We start from the raw sequence: 20,416 nt of genomic DNA, 5'->3' as shown, positions 1-20,416 counted from the left end.
TGAAATGTTGTTTTTGTTTTTCTTTCTCCCTAGATTCTTTTCTCTCTTCGTATTTCTATGGTAAGTGAACAGATAAAACAGAAATGAAGACTGAGCCTAATCAATACTTGATTTACATTTTGTTGATTATTTACAGTATTGAATTTGTATTATCACATAACTAGTCAGTGTAAATGCAGTCATACATATAATTGTGAGATACTGTAATGATCCACTGATCTGATCTGGTGTAATTCTTTAGATAGTAAAGGATCTCCTCTATGAACTCTGAACATGTATTCCTGATGGGGCAGTACATGTTTTATTCACCTCTGATATGGGTTTGTCCTGCATTAGAGATAAAGTTAGGTATATTTTGAATTTTAGCGATCCGATTCTGCTTATCGATTCTAAATCTTATTTATTCCTAGTTTCCTTTCCAATAAGGTAAAAAAATAAATAGATATTCACATTTATTTGAATCTTTTTGCAAAACCTCTCATTGCAGCTGAATACCACGAACAAAAATCAACAGGTTAAATAACAATTACACAAGTAACTTTAGCCTATGATTTTAACAAAAATACCACATAACTAATACAAGCATTAGAGACAAGTAAACACTCATTAATTAAATTTGAAAACAAAAAACAAATTAGCAAAAGCACAAATAAATACAACTGAACAAAGAAACAAATGAAATAGACAATGATTTAAGATTTTCAGGTAGGTCTAATATTCATGTACAGAAACTGTAATCAAACGTAAAGTAACACTGCACTTTATAAATAAAATATACATCACAAACATAGTTTCAACAGTTATTCAGTCAAGATCAGTGAGTGAATTTTCTCTTTGGCTTTAGTTGTTTGTTTAATGTTAATTACACAGACAGGATTATTAGTCTGCTGTCACTTTAAGACTGAATGCACAGATCTGATATACTGTTACACAAGCGTTTTCTTTCTTTCTTTCTTATCTTCACTGAAAACCAGGTTCACACTGTAGGATTTTTGCCACAATTTGATTGTCTGAGACAAATTTTGCAAATCCTGAAAGATTCCTCTGTTCCTAGGCTAAAATCTGCAGTCTTTGATCGCTAGTTTAATGTTCACTGACAGGCGATTAATGAGTCACTGTTGCGATCACATTTGACCTCTGATGAAATTCTGGCAGCTTCAGAAGATTTGTCTGACAGTCCTGCAGTGTGTCTTCTGCTACGACGACCGGCACATTGTCTTTGTTTTTCAAGACAAGCCATGATCAAAATGAATGCTAGAGATTTCTTTGTTAGCCATCATTTCAGTCCCACATACTGTAATGAAGCTCACAGTCACTGCACGTATCATGGGATGAAGTAAAAGGACAAGTCTTCTTGTGTGCATCTGTTTTTAACACGTTTTGACTGTCGTACAGTCTGACATTAATGACAGCTGTCGTGAGGATCATGTTTGTTCAGTCTGACAAGCAACAATCGTAAAAGACTATTATAAATACAGTACAGTGTGCACCGGCTTAAGACAAAACTGACTATTTACAGGATTTTTTGACATAATTTTGACAAGAAGATGCCAAAGAGGTAACACTTTAAAATACTGTTCCATCATTACTGAATAACTACATCAATGCTCATTTAGCTCTTGACTTAATATAAGCCCTGTCTGTGAAACCAGGCCCTAATATTAAAGTGTCTTTGGTGTTTCAATGGTTTTTACTGAAGTAGAACAGGAAATCAAGGGTAACGCAGATACAACATCATTGACAGGTGACGCAATGACACGGTCCGTTACACTGGTTAAAACTGTGAATTTCTCTGGATTTAAACATTGTTTTCTCTTTAAACGTTGTTGGAAACATTTGGAATAATGTAAGTAAATGTTAAGTTGCACATATATAATATATTACAATATAATTTTGTTTAAAATTGTTTAAAAATAAACATAAAGTGGGTCAAATCCAAGGAGCTCTAAAAGAATTTTACACAAATAAAATGTTTATGTTACTGTCTCTTAATAAATTAGCAGTAATTGATGTGATTTAATTGTTATTTTCAAAGCTTATTCTCATTTTATTCATTTTCAAGTACACAGAAAAATTAAGTAGTGATCACAAGAAATTATGTTTTGTTATATGTCAAGATGAAAAGAAAATTAAGTTGCAATTACAAGAAAACGGAAAAGAAAAATAATAATAATTTGATGGCCTCTCAGGGCTTCTGTGCTGTTGTGAGTGCTGTTCTCACTTTATTCTCCAACATTTGATCAACTATCCAGTTTTCTGGAATCATTTAGTGTCTGTTATTGGTAGAATTGCCACTAAATGTACACAATAACTAAACAACTTTATCTAGTTCTAGTGTAAAAGTACCCATGGTGCATCTGGATCACACTTCTGCTCTGCTTATTTGTCTGATGACCACAAATGCACAGGAGGAAACATAAAACAGAGAAAATGTTCTTGTTTAGTATATTGAAAGTATATTATCTTTTTTGAATAATCAAGTTTTCAGACTAAACCAATTGACTGATAATTAAAAGAAAAGTGTGAATTATGCAGAAATACAGCAATTCTTGAATCTCAATACTGCATCATGTTCAAAATACCATTCACTTTTTCTTTTCTTTTTTTTTGCTTTCACAAAAGGTCACATTATGAGCAAAAGTGTTTTTTTGTTTATTTGTTTTACAGTGAAAGTTTCCTCTGCGCCTCTGGTTTTTCCTCCAAGATCTTCAGTGGTTTTGCCCTGTTATTGTGATAAACGTTTACCATCAAATGATCTGGAGGTGGAATGGAGAAGAACAGACTCAGACACAGACTCAGATACAGACTCAGACTCAGAGACACTGGTTCATCTGTATCAAGATGGAGAGAGTCAACCAGAAAAACAACATAAGGATTATCATGATAGAGCTCATTTCTTTACTGATCAGATTCAACATGGAAACTTCTCCCTCCGTCTGGACAAACTGAGAGCTGAAGATGAGGGAGAATACACATGTAATGTTTACAGTCAGGAAAATTGTGTGTTTTCAACTGAAATTTATTTGGAACCGAAACTACTTGGTAAGTGAACATACTGACATGGTGAAAAGTGACATAATTTTGTTTTGCAAAGTTTGCTGCTTCAGTTGTTGTGGTGTTGATTCACATTGTTTCTAGATTATTGTGCAGAGTGTTACGATGCATTTTAAATTGTGACACAAAAGCTTCATTGGACAAAGAAAGAAAAAAAAAAAAAAAGAACTTTATCAGAAAAACAACTTTATTTGGCCCTGGCATTGACCAGAAACATCATTTCATGAATCGAGTTCTAGTCAGGAAAAATCACTCTATTATTCTGACTGAGTTATAGGAGCAGACTGATTGCTATATAAAAAGAGGGAAGAAGTGCTTCCAGTCATTGTGTTCTTGTGTTACCAATGGTAACCTCCAGAGAAAGACATGCAGCCACCATCGTTTCGCTTCAAAATAGCCTTACATGCAAAGAAATTGCTGGAAAGAAAATTGCATCTGAAAGAACCAGATTGTTCTGATCCAGGAGCAGTTTGGTGATGATCCGTGCATTTTCCAGCTTTTTGTTTTTCAGTATACTACAGAAACGTGGGGACAAAAATCATCTCAAATACAGAAGCAGCAGTGTAAAAAATACCCACAATGCATCTAACTCAGTACTGCTGCCTAGTGATTATCAAAAATATAGTTATTATGATGTACAGTAGAAAGATAAATGAGAGGTATCTGAAATATAACGTCTGTCATGTAACACCGCCCTGCCCAATGGCCTGTCTTAAATAGTGAATCAAATTCCTTCCTTGATTTGCATAGTTCACTCTCTCGACTTGTTATTTGAAGGAAAAATATGATCACATGTTTTTGATCCTGATGATTTTTCTGCAGTGAAGTTTAGTCGATGCTAACATTACTGGGCTTGTGTGTTTAAGGAAAGCACAGATCATATTATATCCTCAGATCGGGCAGGTTAAGTAATAAAAAATAACACTCAATTAAGAGATTACATGCACCGTGGAGAATGTGCTGACACACTCGTGTATGTGATAATGTTAAGAGGCACATTTATTTACGCCGGTATTTCAGTTTTACAGGTCAGGATGAAGAAGATAGACATTCAGAACCAAATGCATATTTGAATTGATGATTGTAATTTGATTATTTTATATACGATTGTTGAATATATGAAACAGTGTTTTGAAATGTTTCGACTCCTATCCAATTTTCTATTTATAAAAAAGGTCTTTTTTTTATTCAGGCTGGTTAAATTAATTTCTGCATGGCTACCAACATCTGAAGAGTGCCTGCCTGAAGGGATATCAGAGAGTTTGACATTTTTTGTGCCCTGCTTTAAGGAAAATATTGTCTTTGGCTGTATTAAAGTTAATTTTAATAATTAGCATTTTTTTAAGTTTGAATGAGACTGATTAGGCAATATTATTATGAAATATTTAAAAATTATGATGGATAAAAAGGGTGTATTTGTTATAATTATGTTCAGTTTTGAGTTTGTTTTCTGTCATTGCTGTTGAGTTCTTAAGCCCGGGACATGCTGCATGATTTTCGGCTGTCCCAGATGAAAGATTACCATGATGAAACAATCGTGGCGATTTCTGTGATCGTGGCTGTTAATCGGTGGTCCTTTGTCGTACAGTGAGAGAGGTTCAAAGTCGCGACCAAAGATAGCCTACGATATTTTCTGACAGTGTCAGAAATTCAGCATGATCAACACACAGTGTGTTTGCTGAGAGACCTTCTACTGACCAGCCAATAAAAATGCAACATGAAATCAACCCGACATGGCGCTAAAACTTAAAACCGCTTACCTCGAACTCTTTTCCCCTCCTCTTTTGCTGTTTCCTCTGTTTTTCAGCACACATAAAAACTACAACTGCTGAAGTGATTCAACATGATTTATTATTTACCACTAGCGCATGCTGATGACGTTTTGTTCATCTATAGAAACTTGAATTGTAGCTCACGACTCAACAGGTGTCATGATCGTACAGTCTACATGCTTGTCGTACCCAAGTTTAATAGATCCATGTCACACACTGTGATTTGTAATGATCTTATAGGATTGCTTAAATCATGCAGTGTATCCCGGGCTTTAGTTAGTTACCTTGGTTACTCATTTGATTGGTCAACCTGTTCCCTAATTAATTCCCTTTGTTTGCTCCTAGTGTTTATATGCTTGTGTTTCTGTGCTTGGTTGTCGGTTCTCATTTATGCTTGAGTGAGGTTTGGTTAAGTTTATATTGTGTTCTTGTTATTTTGGTTTGTTAATAATGGACTGTTTGAATTGATCTTCATCTTTGCACCTGCTTATCATCATCTCACCAAACCGTGACAGTATTTCCTCATTTGTCAGTTGCTTTAGATAAAAAGTGTCTACTAAATGAATAAATGTATATGTAAATGAAAATATTTAATTCAATCTTAATTTGCTAATTTAATAAAACTGAAGTTATTTTCTATTCTCTCTCTAGATTCATTCCTCCATCTTCATCTGTCTCTAGCCGTCTGTCCAAATATGATCATGTTTTTTGCTTTTGTCTTCTGGGGTGTTTCTGAAGGTGAGTGTTTCTAATCATGATACATCAATACATCTCAAAATGACACTACACCATATTAATTAAGCGTACACTTTAATTTTATTAGTTTTGTTTTGTATTCAGTATCATATTTCAATAAAGTCTGTCCTCAGAAGCATTACAGCAGTAACTGAAGCAGCATGAGTTTCATTTCACTGTCTGATGTGTTTTGTGTCCTCTAATGATGACAATCACACTCCTGAGATCTCTCAGTCATATGTATGTTTGATAATACAGTGGCAATAATAAGTTTGTGAACCCTTTGAAAAGATTTCTGCATTTATTACTGGTACTGATCTTTTAAGTCATGGTTATAGACAAACACTATCTGACTTCACTAATAACACACAAAGAGTTGTACTTCTCAGAAGTGTATTGAAGACACTGAGCATCATTGACAGGACAGGCGGTCATTATAAGTGAACCTCTGTGTTACGACTTCACCAAAAGCTGATTGGAGTAAATGAAGGAGGTGAGATTGAAAGTGAGGGTTGAACAGATGCCCTTCTCTTAAATAAACGCACACAAAGTCAAATCTGTTTTTCTCAAAGAGTAGCTATAGTGAACTATGCTTCAATCCCAAAAGCTTTCACAGAAAACTCCACAAACTGTGAAAGTCTTTGTTCAAGTGTCCACAATAAGAAAAACATTGAACAAGAATGGTGTTCATGAAGGACAACCACTGCTGTCTAAAAAAATGAGGAACGTCTCATGTTTGCCCAAAACCACCTGAAAGGTCCACAACACTTGTGGGAAAATATTCTGTTGACAGCTGAGACGGAGACAAAGGTTGAACTTTTTGGCTCTAATGCACAAGGTTTTGTTCAGAGGAAACGGGCACACCAACACCAAAACCTCTTCCCAACTGTGAAACATGGTGGAAGGAGCATCAAAGTTTAGAGCTGCTTTGCTGCCTCAGGGTCTGGACACTGAAGGATCGATGAAATTAACAGCGTATCATGACACTTTACAGGAGAGATATTGTTCAACTGAAACAGACTTGTCAGGGAAAAAATGGTCCAAAATGAGTCAAAAGTCTTATAAGAAGCTATAAGAGAAACATTAAATGGAGGTTTTGCTGCTGAAGGAGGATCAAGTTACTAAATTCAATGGTTCACGTAGTTTCTCCACCCTGAACTGTGAAATATTACTCAGTGTATTCAATATAAATGTGAAAAGTACTAAATTGTTTGTTATTAGTTTTGTCAGCTTGTGTTTGTCTATAATTGTGAGTTAAATTAAGATCAGCCCGTATTTAATCAATGCAGAAATCCAGATATTTTCAAAGGGTTCACAAACTTATTCTTGCCACTGTAAATCAGTAACATCTCATGGATCTGTTTGTGTTTCAGGATCTGTGAATGAGACGGTCTGTTGTTGTGCTCTTTATTTTCTGAGACCTCTCCTGATACTCTGGGCGGCTCCATATATTAATAAGTTTACAGGTATGATTCATTTGTAATGTATATAATCTTCATATATAATCTTTGTGTGAATGATTTGACTAAAAAAAGTTAAATAAACCTTCAACGTTAATCAGTGTTTTAGTGGCGTTTGTGTTTCATTGAGTTGGTGTTTATATGATATTATGATTATTATCTTTTCTGTTTTACAGGCAAGATTAAAACATGGATTCTGGAATACAGTTATGTTGCAGAATATGTTGTTCTCTCAGTTGTTGCTTATTCAGGTAAACAAATACAAATATCAATCAGCTCTAATTATCATAAAAACATTAAAATGTACATTAAAAGATGATAAAATTGTGGTTGTTAGAAATTTTGATGTAATTGTAAATCTGAATATTGAGTATCAAATCTAAAACAACAATATGACATAAATCATAACTTGCAGAAACATTAAACAGATCCACATGATGCATGATTTATGTTAATATGATCCTTCATGTGTTCAGTGAATCTCTGTATGTTTACAGGACTGAATCACATTTCATGATCTTATTAAATTCACCCTGATCTACAGCTGATTATGAACAAAATCTGCTTCAAATGTCACACTAAAATATCATGTTACATTCACTTCAACTCAACTGAGTTTAAAACTGAAATTACAGACACATTATTCCTCATCATGAATGTGTTTATAAGCTGCAGTCGGTGTTTACAGTGTCGATCTTCAGTGATTATAATGACAGCAGTGTCCGGTTTATAGTTTAGTTATGATCTAGTTTAGTTTCGACCCGTCGCTCAATACATGTAGACTCGTATATAGTGTGTATTAAAGCACTAAAGCACTTTACACCAGCGTGAACCCAATGAACCTCAGATTATAACAGACTGTCAGTGTAAATTATAGTAAAACAAGATGATTTACATAAAAACCCTCAGTTAAATGTTTTGTCATTCTTCTCACCTGTACTTATTATTATTATTATTTATAGTTTGATTAATATTTGATAATATTTGTTTTGATCTCTTTCTTTCTTCCAGCTCTTTTTTCGACTGCTTGGCAAAAACTTCTGAATTTTGCTGTATTTGACAGAGTCGTGATTATAGTCCTGTTTTCAGTCGTGTTTCTGTGCTGCTTCTGCAAAATCATTTACCGTAAGTATTTCTGTGATTTATTGTCAGAAACAGAGACTCACTGAGTGACGAGAAGAAACTGTTTATCAGATTCACTGATCTGAACTTCCTTCATGACTGGAATAATCTGAATTCACACTAGATTCTGATACTGAAATACAAACATGTTTTAATGTTCAGATCTGATGCTGTAGTTTAGCGTATTATAGAAATACATATTGATCTTTTCATTAAACATCATAATATAGTTTTTTATTAGAAACATGAAGGGTTTTTGAAGGTTATTGAATGACTTCATTACTGTTATTGATAATATATGTTATAATATTTGATGATTTGTTCAGTTCTTCTGCTTTTGTTGTTGATTTTATTGTTTATTGTTGTAAATTGTGTCATTATAACGATTCAAAACTGAATCAAATAAGATCTTAATAACTGAAAATGTTTCTCTTATAGTTTTAGTCACAGAGATCGTAAAGAAAAAAGGACGGATAATTGAAATATTTGACCTCGTGGCTGATATGATCTCTGATATTCTGCCTACTTTACAATTCATCCTCCTGTTTTACACGTTTGGATCTGCTGGAGCAGGTGATTCATATTCATAATGATTTGTGTTTATTTTATTGATAGTTCAGATCAACACATTTGAACATGTTCATCTTCTCCAGTGTCACTTTAAAACACTCATTATTCACTCAAACTGATGTTCATTATGATTTACTGTCATCTGATAATATCCAACATTAATATGATTTCTCTGCTGTTTTTAGGATTCATCATCATTGTCATTTTACCAGTGTTTCTGATGATGACGAATGACAGATGGTTTTATAGATGCAGAGTGAGACTCGGCTGTGAGTATTTGATGAATTCTGATCTGATCTCTGTTGAACTGCATCAATATCTCTGTTATATTGATCATCAGTGTGAGAAACACGTTACTCTGATCTGATCTGATTCACTGTAACTGTTTATATTAGATAAAGTTGTTGTGTGATGCGATAAAGTTGCTAGGGTATTCTGGGTGGTTTCTAGGGTGTTGTTGTGCGGTTGCTAAGGTATTTGGTGTGGTTGCTAGAGGTTTACACACAAGCAAGGGAATATAATGAACCATGAGCACAAACACACACTAATTATTAATATGTATTTACTGTTTTGAGTAACTTCACTGATGAACAGATCAATACTAATCATGATTGATTCATCTGTCAATCATTCATCAATAATCATGATTCGTTCATTGATTTCTGTCTAATCTCCAGTGGAAATGAATCATTTGATTCTTCAGTGATTTGAATCATGATGATCAGAGTTCAGATGTTTCTCTGATCATCTTCACATTGAGAGTCTTTATTCAGTTTATCCTCTGATCTCTGATCAGCTCTATTTCTGTCATGAAATCATTCTCTCCCTCTCGTCTCTTTCAGGTTCAGATTCAGTCATAAGAACAGTGATGATGATCTTCACATTAGTGATGAATGCAGTGATGATCGGTTTTTACATCATGACACTCGAGAAAACTACAGGTATGATCATATTTTAATAATGTTTGCAATTACAACACGTCATTGATCTATTAAATATAAGTTTTATTTTACAAAGTGTTTTCATGATAAAGTTCATTGTCATTAAATGTCAGAGTCGTGACAGAGTTGATCACATGATCAGGATATATAATCTGATCTGTGTGTTGTTCATCTTCTCTCTCTCTCTCTGTCCTGTCTGATCTACAATCCTGTAATGAAAAAAAAAAACCTTGGACACTTTTTTTTATAAGAGAAGTGATTGTTTATTTGACTCTGATCAATCTACAGATCCCATCGGATGGGGCTGTGTGCTGGTGTTCCTGCAGATTCTCTGGACAGTTATAAAGTTCACAGATCCATATTATTATTTCTCTTTATCTCAAGGTACAGTATTGATCATCTTCTCTGTTTGATGTTTTTCTCCATCAGTTTGAATTCATGTACAGTTAAAAAATCCTTCAGTAGTTCATGATATTAAACACGCAGGACCAGAAATATTAACAGATTTGTGTGTTTAGAAGAGACACATAAAAAACTGTCCCTGTGTTTTATTATTTTAGTTTTATAGTTATAAATCTGATTTCTGATGGAAACGACTGAATGTGACGCTCATCACTTACATTGATTGATCTCATTAATTAACAGTAATTATCAGTTGAATTCATCATAGTTCAACATCGTAATATAATAAAATATGAATAACTGATAAACACAATCTGTAGAAAAATGAAGGGCTGAAATCAATCATATCAAACAACACATTAATTACAAACAGTAAATAAGAAACTAAATACTTAAATCAAGCAAACAACGACTCATAAATCATTTTAAATGTGTATATTTATGTTTTTCTGTGTATCTGATAATATTTTTCTAATAAATATTAAACTAAAACATTGTTCCCTTTCGAAGGGAACTCAACTCTGCGTTGCCACGCTTTGGGGAACGTCACACGTGACTGGGTGTCTGAAAAACCAACTATCCAACAACGCCAATGCTCATTGGCCGGCGACAGCCTATGACGTCATAGGGGCGCGACCCGGATGTATAAAAGCGCGCCCGCGGGAGCAGTCATTATCTTTTCGTCTTTCAGGGACTGCCTGTGTCTTGCCACTGTCCGATTTCTCTAATTCAAAACTGTGAGTATCTAGAACTATGTCTGAGGGCAAAGGTTTTAGGAAGTGTGCGGATCCTTGTCCGAGGTTTCTGACCCCGGAGGATCCTCATACCCTATGTGTGTTATGTCTGGGAGAAGAGCACGCACGGTCGGCGTTTGAGAACACTGGCTGTGAGCTGTGTGAGCGTTTTCCCATGAGAACGCTCCGTTCCCGCCTGACGCTCTTCTCGAGGGGAGAGACGTCTACACCTGTGCCCGGTGGATCTGGTCCTGCTCGTGCTGAGGCCGAGCGGCGGCTGCATTCATGGGGGTCACAGGTGGAGCTCGCCGCTAAGTTTGAGAGAGGTGTCACGGTCTCTCAACCTCAAGCGGCGGCTGGCGGGGATGAGCTGCTGGATGACGATGATGCCATCTCCTTGACATCATCGGATCCAGGAGCGATTGCTCTTCTGGCTGAGAGCCCCCGAGAGCAGGAGATGGCGTTGGAAGAGGAAGAAGTGACTGAGGTTGCTTCTTTCCCTTCCAAGCCTCCCTGTCCAGCATATGTGGAATTATTGGAGGTTGTGGAACGCGCTGCAGGCAGGCTGCAGCTGCCGTGGCAGCGCGTCAGGAAAGAGCCCGTTCGTGGCAGATTGGACGAACGTTTTCTATCTGACCACAACCCTATAATTCCTGCGAGCCTTCCATTCCTTCCCGACCTACATGTTGAGGTGGGGAAGGCATGGAAGAACCCATACTCGGCCAGGATTCATTTGCATCAGCGGGGGAATTTCGCTGATGTGGAGGAATTGGGCCAGCATGGGTATGTGTCGATGCCCCCCATTGACGAGACGTTTGCTAACTATCTCGTCACAGGTAGCGCGCCGACACTGAAGGCTCCGGTTCTGCCGTCTAAACCCCTTAAGATGACATCTCGTTTGAACGGCAGAGCATATGCTGCTGCGGGCCAGGCTGGTGCTGCTTTGCACACAATGGCGGTGTTGCAAGCGTACCAGGCTGACCTGCTGAAGGACCTGGATCAGGGGCAGGGTTTGTCCCCTGATGCGGTGGCTGAGCTGCGCCAGACCACGGATTTGGCTCTCCGTGCCACTAAGCAAACGGCCGCCTCGATTGGAAGATCGATGGCGGCTATGGTGGCTACGGAGAGGCACCTTTGGTTGACCATGGCGGACATCGGGGAGAAAGAGAAGGGCTCTCTCCTCGATGCCCCGGTCTCGCCATCTGAACTTTTCGGCGGTTCCGTTGAGACGGTCGTTGGAAAGTTTAGGGAGGCGAGGGCGCGCTCAGCAGCGTTTAAGAGTTTCATACCGCTCAGGTCCGATTCTGGGCCCAGACAACCGGGAGGCTCTGGTCCGCCTCGAGCCGAGGCTCAGAGGCAGGGTCAGAGATCCAGCGTCGCCGCTCGAGCACCTCCTCCACCTCGGAGTAAGTCTCAGAAGCGGCGGGATGCGAAGAAAAGGAGAGGTGATCTGAGGGAGGTGATCGATCGGCGGCGTAATCAACGCCGCTGATTGCTCCCCTCTCTGGGCGAGGGAGGGTTTGGTACTTTCCTTCGCCCCTTTTCTTCGTCCTCCCGGGATATGTTTTTAATTCTAATCTGTGCACGTTCAGGATAACACCTTTGAACAGTCAGGCCGGTGGCCGGCCCATGATGAAACTTTTTCTGAAGGCCCGCCTTCTGGCTTGATAGTGAAAAGGTTCGTAGGCTTATGGAACCGGGGATATCATTCTTCTACTATGAAAGAACGTGGAAGGAATCTCTGGTCTTCGAGCCGCGGGAAGGTAAGACAAGGTCTGATTTAATCGCTTAAATGTTCGACCTTGTTTTTATTCCTGTATTGTTTCCTGAATGTGTAACAGTAAACATGTAATAGGGGTTTTTTGGGCAAAAAAAAAAAAAAAAGAAAAACTGGAGTGTTGAGACTGACTGAGCGAGCCACAGAATGGCTGCTGTTCAGTTTTTCTCTCTGTATGTTCTGCCGTTCGACTGTTGTCAGTATAGTTTGAGCTGGCGCTCATCACTTCAGTTTATGCGTTTGTGGCGATCCTAATTGGCCGCCCAGCGCGATGGCTGTGATCTTTGCTGTATTTCTTATCTGAAATTTCGAGGTAGAGATCAGGCTTATTATATTAGCGCCTGTTATTTTGAATAGGCCTGTATGTTTTGGCCAGGCTAGAACTAAGTGTATAAATAATTTAGTTTTGGCCTTCTCCTGAGGGAGTGGCTGAATTTTTTGCCCAGATTATCCCATTGCTTATGTAGGTGCAACGATGAGTGTAACAGCTAGGTTTTAGACTGCTTTGTTAGAGACCTGATGCTGTTTCTCAGGTGGTAGGCCCTTATCTTTGCGTAGATAAGTTTATGCTATTAATGTTGCTAGGCCCCACTCTCTAGAACATTCATGCTGAGAGGAAAAAATATTTTCTTCCGAGCCACTTGATATTTTCAAGTTTGAGTTGACTATGCCAGCGTTTTAGCTCTGTCCTCTAAGGCTTGGAACAGATTTGAGAATCTGTAGCAATGATTTTATTTTTTCTCTCTGTCAAATTGCATGCATTTCAAAGTTTCTTTGAGTTCTAGACGTTTGCCCTACATTTGGTATGTGAGCTTGATATGCTGCCACAGGTTGGCACCCGCTTATGATAGTAGGCCTTCTTAAAAGCAGCCTCTATGTAAGTGTTTGGTGAATCCTTTCCCCAGTGTTACTGAGTGCATCACCTGTTGGATTGCATACTCAGGGTAGCTAGATCACTTTTTGAGAAAAGTTAGTATCTGTCAGCTCCCTTTTCAGTTATCTGTTTATCAGCTATATTGCATATAACGGTGATTGTAGGCTAGACTGTTCAGCCTCCTTCTAGTTAGCAATAGTTTTATACTGCTGTGTAATAGATTTCAGTCTGCTCACATACTGTTTTTGGTCTTTACACTGCTTCAGGCCCTGCAGCATGTTGTTTGAGGTAGCAGGCTCAACTAGCCTCCCTTAAGCCATGTTGGTTGTGTATGGTTCCCTTTAGTCACAAAACTTAGGGTACTTTGCCTGTTTGGTAAGTGTAGCCTAGCACAGGTAGCAGTTAGCTTCCCATAGTTTATTGGGTTAGAGCTGGTTCCCTGTAGCTTGGTTCCCTGGAAATTCACGAACTGAAGCCACGTGTCATTGAATCGGCAGGCCCCTTCAGGCCTCCTTTTTAGTTTACGTGTTGGCACAGATTGTGTTTTTCTGTGCGGCTCTGGATGAGATGTCAGTAGTGAAACCTTACTGAGGTTTGGTTTAACCTATTGTTGCCTCTGAGTCGATGATTCTAGTTGAGCTAAGAGCCACCTAGCGCTTAGGTTGGATCTTTGTGCTCCTGGAAACGGCCACGAGACTTACGCCGTGTGTCCTGAAGGATGCTAAGCCTGCGGGCCGCCTTTATTGGACATACTGGTGTTTGTTTTGGGTGTATTTCTCCCTGAGAACTAGTCATATACACTTTCGCTGGCCAGGGGCCCAAGTGGTAGATTCAACCCCCTCTTTTGCGGGTTGTTTACCTGGCTTGGGACCTAAACACTACCACGAGCTGATGCCACGTGTTTGTTGAGGTTATAGGCCTTCCAGGCCTTCCTTAATACGTTTTGGCGTACGCTGTACTCCTCTTGTTTAAAGAGTAAAAAGTGTTTTTTACTGAGTACACTGCTTGTCGGATTGTGTTGGGTGGATTATTAAGGAGCACTGTGCAGCTTCCCCACGGCTGCCATGGAAGTTATCTGTCTCTGTACGTTAGACAGGTGTTCAGAAAGGCGTTTTACTGAAACGGGTCGTTTCTGGAGTGTACTTCTGTTGTCATGTTGTAAGTCCCTCTCGGGCCTCCATGATTATGTGCTCTTGGCATAGTCTACCTGTTAGGTGAGCTCTGCGCTTCCCCCTTGGGGTTGGGTTTGGTAATAGTGCTTAGCTCCCTAAGCTGGTTATGATGGTTAGGCCTTCATCAGGCCCCATCTTAAGAATCAGCCCTAGGCTGGTTTGTGCTCCCCTTTCAGGGTTTTCTGCGCACAGCCTCCTCAGTGCGTTAATTAAGCACTGGGTAGATCCTAGGTGAGCGGATTATCTCCCCTCGATATGAGGGTTCATAGCATTCAGCTGAGTTCTGCTCTCCAGGATGCCCGTCTCTACGCGTGGGTCTGAGCTGGTTTCTGCCTTTCTGCAGTCACTCTTACCTGTTTTCTTCTTCAAGAATGCTTTCTAGAGGCTCTGTATTCAGACAGGGTTGGCCTGGACTAAGTCTGTTCCCTTAGGGGACCAGGTCGGCCTCCCTGGTGGCAATGAGGGTGACCCCGTTCCCCTCAAGAGTGGCTGGCCGAGGTTCCCTTTGGTTCCTTGGCCACATTCCCTTAAAGGGACCACTTTTCCTTCGGGAAAGTGGGTCCCGGACGCCTTAGCGATTTCTTTAGACTCTCTTTGTTGAAAGAGAAAGGTAGTAGCCTTTTGGAAGTTCAGCTTGGGCTGTTGGCCAAAGGGAATGCTGTCACTGACAGCCTGGTGTGACCCGAGGGGGAGTTGCTGGGCAGTTTGAGAACTGCCTTGAGGTCTTTTGCCTCAGCCATATTTTTTGGCAGGCACTCTCCTTAATCATGGCGGCGTTGGTATATCGTTCCCCAAAGCGTGGCAACGCAGAGTTGAGTTCACTTCGAAAGGGAACGTCTCAGGTTACTCATGTAACCATGGTTCCCTGAGAACAGGGAACGAGACTCTGCGTTCCTTTGCCATGCTTCAGGCGGCCTGCTGGGCAGTCCCTTCAAGACGATGGATAATGACTGCTCCCGCGGGCGCGCTTTTATACATCCGGGTCGCGCCCCTATGACGTCATAGGCTGTCGCCGGCCAATGAGCATTGGCGTTGTTGGATAGTTGGTTTTTCAGACACCCAGTCACGTGTGACGTTCCCCAAAGCGTGGCAACGCAGAGTCTCGTTCCCTGTTCTCAGGGAACCATGGTTACATGAGTAACCTGAGACGTTCTAGTGAGTATATAAACATTTTATATCCATAAAGTGAAACTGATGCAATAATTCTGCAGTTTGTCTGATCTTCATATTAAACATTTAAACTTTCATTACAGATTTTCATCGGTTTGTCCCGGTTTATGTGTTTGGATCAGTTGGTTTTATTTTACTGACCTCCGCTGCACTAATAACTGAACTGATACTGAAAACAGGTAAATAAACTGAGGAAAATATTTCCATAATAAAGTTCATGGTAAATATATACTTTAAACATGTATTAATAAGAATCATTTTAATCTTGAGTGAAATACAGAAATAATTTGAAGTGTCTCACATTGTGGCAGAAATCATCATGATTATACAAATATAGACTGATTTAATTTCTCAAATATTCTCGTGTTTTTCAGTGAATGGTGATCGTATGGTTGGAGATCTGAGATTCATCGTGTTTCCGGTTGAAAGTTTCTTTGCCGGATCTGTGCTGATTTCAGGATTATTTGAATCCAGTGAGTAAAAACCAGAACTGTTTATTTTACAAACCATCAGATCATTTACATCACATGAGCTGATCTTCATCTGTTTTCTTGTCTCATGCTTCATTTGTCTTTCTTCAGAACAAACACGATTCATCAAATAAATTATCAATCCTTTAGTTTCTGCTGTAGTTAAAGTGCCTGAAGTCTGATTCATTTACATATTTAACACAGATTGTGTCTCTGTTTGTGTTGATTTGCTGCTGTTTGATTGACAGTGACTGAGAGACTCAAACACACTCACTGTAGGTGTATCTGGACGCTGTTCATCTCAGACTCATAATAATCTAAGAATAAAACTCGCTCCTGAAACTGCGATGATTGACACCATGGTAACCATAGCAATGTCCTGGTATCTCATGTTTGGTATTCGCTATTTTAAAATATTACAGTGACAAAGGACTCCTTATGTTCAGCATTTTTAACTAAATCACAGTCAACGGAGGCGTCGTGGAAAGGCTGCTTCACAGAGTGTTGCCATGTCCACTTATTATAAGCGTTTTTTTGCGCTTTTAGTGTAAGCTTGGCTCATAAAGCAGTTGAATTTATGGAGTTATTAAAGTGAGCAGGTGCGGGACGGGATATTTTTGTCTTGTTTTCAGCATAACCCCGGTGAAAAAAGTACATTTCAATAATATACTTAAAGTGCTCTATTTTCACACACTAATTTTGTACTTAATATACTAAAAATTCATCTTTAGTACTTCTTAAGATCATCTTAAGGCATTAAGTGTACTCAACTGTGCTATTTTGAGACAGCATGAACTAAAATGTGCTTTTAATATACTATCTCTGTATTTAAGTTATAGTTACCACTTGTAGCACGCTATGGGTTCAAGTGTACTATAAGTAGTAGCTAAATATATTTTTTAAATACAGACAGTATATTAAAAGCACATTTTAATTCATATTTCATGGTGTCTCAAAATAGCACAGTTGACTACACTTAATGCCTTAAGATGATCTTAAAGTGCTCTATTTTTGCTCACTAATTTTGTACTTAATATACTAAAAATTCTCCTTTAGTACTTCTTAAGTATATTATTGAAATGTACTTTTTTTCACCTGGGTAAATCTTTTGGATTTATTTTGTTTTATTGTGGGCTTGTTCTTGTTCGCTGTTTCCGACCAAACTAATGAATCGAGGCTCGTGCTGCTTTCCCTGTGATTCACTGCTCATACAGAAGAGAGACACATCTCCAATGCACAATAAAATACATCAACAACTAGTTGTTCAGTTCGGTTCTGTTCACACTGTATGCGGTTGTCACTACTGTATTTTTTCGGGAGTTAATTCAGTTGTTGAATGTGGTTTTCACTCCTGTATTTTTCTGAACTGTGTGAACAGAACAGGATTAGACACTAAAAGATGAACTGAAACTGAATTTAGCTGCAGTGTGTACGTGACCGTAGTGAAGATGAATGATGGTTATAGAGAAAACAGCGTTATTATATCACGACCTCACAAACACTGAACAACACGAGATCATCACATGACCTGAGAGATGTAGAGCTCATCTGTAATAAAAACATTATTCAGATCTTTGTGCTTGTCACCATTATTGTGTCATGTGTGTGAAGAGTTGATTTCTGTGTGTGTTGTAGTTCAATCTTTGTGTTTATTGCTCTCTGGTTCGTTCAGGTCATTGATTGGGATACAGTATATCAGGGATCTTTCCATGTCGGTGTTTTAGGCAACAATTAAATTCAGTTTTTAACTTACTTTATGTGAATATTTATTCAATTTGATTGAGAATGATCAGATTCAAACAGATCCACTAATATCTCTTCTCTCTGTTTTTCTGACTTTACAGAGATCACAAACTGTCTGCAGTCTTGTCAGGTCAGTATCATTTATAAAGCTGTGTTGATTTGAGATTTAAAATCAGGAGACGTTAACTTCATACTTTTGAAGAATCATGTAGTATGAGGATGTTTCATGGACACTGTTTAAATGACACGTCTTTCTCTAAACACAGAAGGCAGTGAGATCTAGACGACTCAAAAGATCGCAGCAGAAAACAGAAGAAACACACGAGTCAATACCGCTGAAGACTGAAGATCAGGAGGAAACTTTTGTGGTGTCACAAACATGAGAAAATGATTATTCCTGATTTATCTCAAACTCTTCAAGACATTAAGGGACAATATTCTGCAAAGCTCTGACAGTGATCAAGCTGAGTTCAGCGTAAAGATGTTAGTCATTGTTAATATAATGCGTTTTCTTAGTTTTGTAAATAGCTGTAAATATATGCAGGATATGATGAATTGTGTAACACATTTACTTTGTTTATACGTGATGTTGATTTATTTTTCAAACTGATTCTAGCTGTAAGCCGAGTTCAACAGTGTAAATAAATCAGAAAATCTGAGACTGAATATTGAATCTTCAGATGGCAGATCAGATCCTTCATTCTGACATTATCTACATTATAAAAGCATTACGACACATTTACTGTCATTTACATTCAGATAAATGCAGGATATTGAGAGAAGAAAGACAGATAACATTATCATCATGATTGCAGCACTGGAGAGTTTGTATTTCTACAATGTTTGAATTATTAAATATTTCTTTTAAGATCAACGGCTGCTGATCATCTCTTATCAGTCCACTTCAGTAAAGTTGAGTTGATCTGCTGATCTGGAGCTCAGATGTGGTTTCTTCAGTGTTTTGTCTGATCAGAGAGCAGTTGTACAGTGTTCAGGCCAGTGTTTCCTCAGCTCTGTCTTCATGTAGAAATAGATCCATGTGATGAAGGGAAACACAGTGATTCCCACAGCAGTGCAGATCCTCACGGAGCCGACAGGACTCCTGCAGGACATGAAACAGATATTAATGCTCATAATACAGCTGAAAAACATTCATACTGAATCACAGTCTTCAGAACAACATTTCTGCATGTGAAAAGCGTTTACCTTCCTGAATGTCTGCAGAGCAACAGCCAGAAAACCGTCAGCAGGAGTCCACAACATTCCCTAAGAGCAAAGATTACACCGCTGAATAAATCTGTTTTATTCCTCTAATAATGTGACTGAATCTGGGTTCAAAACTCTGAATTATTGTTACCTTCCTTCCTCTTGCTGGAAAATGTCTGTAATTCCCTCCTTATAAAGTTTCCAGCCCAGAATGAGCCCAAATGTAGAGGAAACAAGCACATGAAGATCAGACGTTCTCCTCCATAATAATGACTCTGGAGAGATGATAATAATATAATATAATATAATATATATCACCTCTTGTCTTTTTATTGCATAACATTGTGCTTTATTATTTCTAGTGTTGTAAATAAACATAAATGTAAATAACTGTGATTTCTGATGTATTTCTACTTCACTCCACTAGATGGCAGCATCGCGTCTCAGTTTGATTCATGAAAAACTTCTTGACTTTCTTACCTGTTATTTGTTGTTCACAACAAATCAAAAAGCACAATCCAGCTGGAACTGCATAACCAACCTGCAGAAATCATCAGAAACAATATCAGACACATGAATGTTTTAGAGCAGCAGAAATAATGTTTCTCATTTAATGTGAAAGTGAATCTCTACCATCCACAAAGCAGCATCTGGATCATTTATCTGAAGATAAACAAACAAATAAGCAGAAAATTATCTCTTAATGTATTTAGATTCAGTGTATTCAAAGCTGACAGTAACATTTACCTGCACGTAAGTCGCCAGCGAGAAAAACACTGACATGAATAAATTACAAACTCTCCAGATGATCTGAGAAAACGAGACTCTGATCTTGTTCTTCATTTGGACTCTTGTGCATTTATTCAAATGAGTTTATTAATATCTCTCTGCTCTAAACACACTGAACTTTATAACTGTACGGTTTTCCGGATATGACGACTGCAGGATGAAGCATTATGGGAAATGAAGTTTACCACTGTTGCGCTCACAGGCCATTTGGATTCAAAATGCAAACAATTAATACATGTCTAATAAATAATTTTTATCTAATTAAATAAATGATGTATTTAAGTATATCTGATTATTTTTAAACCAGTAAAAATCTGATTATCAAACTGGACACAGATAATGTAGTTTCACACACTCATTCATCTAAATCATGAACCTGAGGAAGAGCTTTTGTTCAAGAATGATTCATTACATTTTCTATAAAG

At 38.2% G+C, this 20,416-nt stretch overlaps 2 protein-coding genes across 4 annotated transcripts in view; one reads left to right on the top strand and one right to left on the bottom strand.

The window, feature by feature from the left end:
- The window catches only part of LOC125274624 (polymeric immunoglobulin receptor-like), an 859,185-nt gene extending 840,768 nt beyond the window's left edge, over positions 1 to 18,417 (top strand). Inside the window, exons 6-19 of one of the 3 annotated variants that reach the window (XM_048200999.1) lie at positions 34 to 60; positions 2,668 to 3,042; positions 5,478 to 5,564; positions 6,935 to 7,027; positions 7,198 to 7,272; positions 8,033 to 8,146; positions 8,582 to 8,716; positions 8,899 to 8,982; positions 9,556 to 9,654; positions 9,943 to 10,038; positions 15,906 to 15,962; positions 16,158 to 16,256; positions 18,098 to 18,126; positions 18,263 to 18,417. In XM_048200999.1, coding sequence (XP_048056956.1) covers positions 34 to 60; positions 2,668 to 3,042; positions 5,478 to 5,564; positions 6,935 to 7,027; positions 7,198 to 7,272; positions 8,033 to 8,146; positions 8,582 to 8,716; positions 8,899 to 8,982; positions 9,556 to 9,654; positions 9,943 to 10,038; positions 15,906 to 15,962; positions 16,158 to 16,256; positions 18,098 to 18,126; positions 18,263 to 18,379 — 1,487 coding nt within the window. In that variant the 3' untranslated portion in view covers positions 18,380 to 18,417. Of the gene's footprint in view, positions 1 to 33; positions 61 to 2,667; positions 3,043 to 5,477; positions 5,565 to 6,934; positions 7,028 to 7,197; positions 7,273 to 8,032; positions 8,147 to 8,581; positions 8,717 to 8,898; positions 8,983 to 9,555; positions 9,655 to 9,942; positions 10,039 to 10,566; positions 11,608 to 15,866; positions 15,963 to 16,157; positions 16,257 to 18,097; positions 18,127 to 18,262 lie in introns of those variants that run through there. The other 2 variants (XM_048200997.1, XM_048201003.1) reach the window with 2 other exon arrangements.
- A 151-nt stretch (positions 18,418 to 18,568) lies between these two features.
- LOC125274771 (transmembrane protein 220-like) lies at positions 18,569 to 20,156 on the bottom strand. The gene is made up of 6 exons (XM_048201228.1): positions 19,950 to 20,156; positions 19,836 to 19,865; positions 19,683 to 19,743; positions 19,354 to 19,477; positions 19,203 to 19,262; positions 18,569 to 19,098 (listed from the first exon to the last, which is right to left on the bottom strand). Exons 1-6 carry the CDS (start codon positions 20,043 to 20,045, stop codon positions 18,966 to 18,968), a joined length of 504 nt encoding a protein of 167 aa, XP_048057185.1. The 5' UTR covers positions 20,046 to 20,156; the 3' UTR covers positions 18,569 to 18,965.
- Positions 20,157 to 20,416: the final 260 nt, after the last annotated feature.

This window comes from Megalobrama amblycephala, linkage group LG1 (assembly GCF_018812025.1).
Source record: "Megalobrama amblycephala isolate DHTTF-2021 linkage group LG1, ASM1881202v1, whole genome shotgun sequence".
Lineage (NCBI taxonomy): Eukaryota > Metazoa > Chordata > Actinopteri > Cypriniformes > Xenocyprididae > Megalobrama > Megalobrama amblycephala.
This window is presented reverse-complemented; position numbering and strand designations above follow the sequence as displayed.

Excerpts from the sequence above, each read along its gene's own strand:
- LOC125274771 (XM_048201228.1), bottom strand. The coding sequence starts at position 20,045 with ATGAAGAACAAGATCAGAGTCTCGTTTTCTCAGATCATCTGGAGAGTT. Across the intron at positions 19,744-19,835 it reads CAGATGCTGCTTTGTGGATG|GTTGGTTATGCAGTTCCAGC; the intron begins GTAGAGATTCAC and ends TGATTTCTGCAG. Across the intron at positions 19,263-19,353 it reads TTCCAGCAAGAGGAAGGAAG|GGAATGTTGTGGACTCCTGC; the intron begins GTAACAATAATT and ends CTTTGCTCTTAG.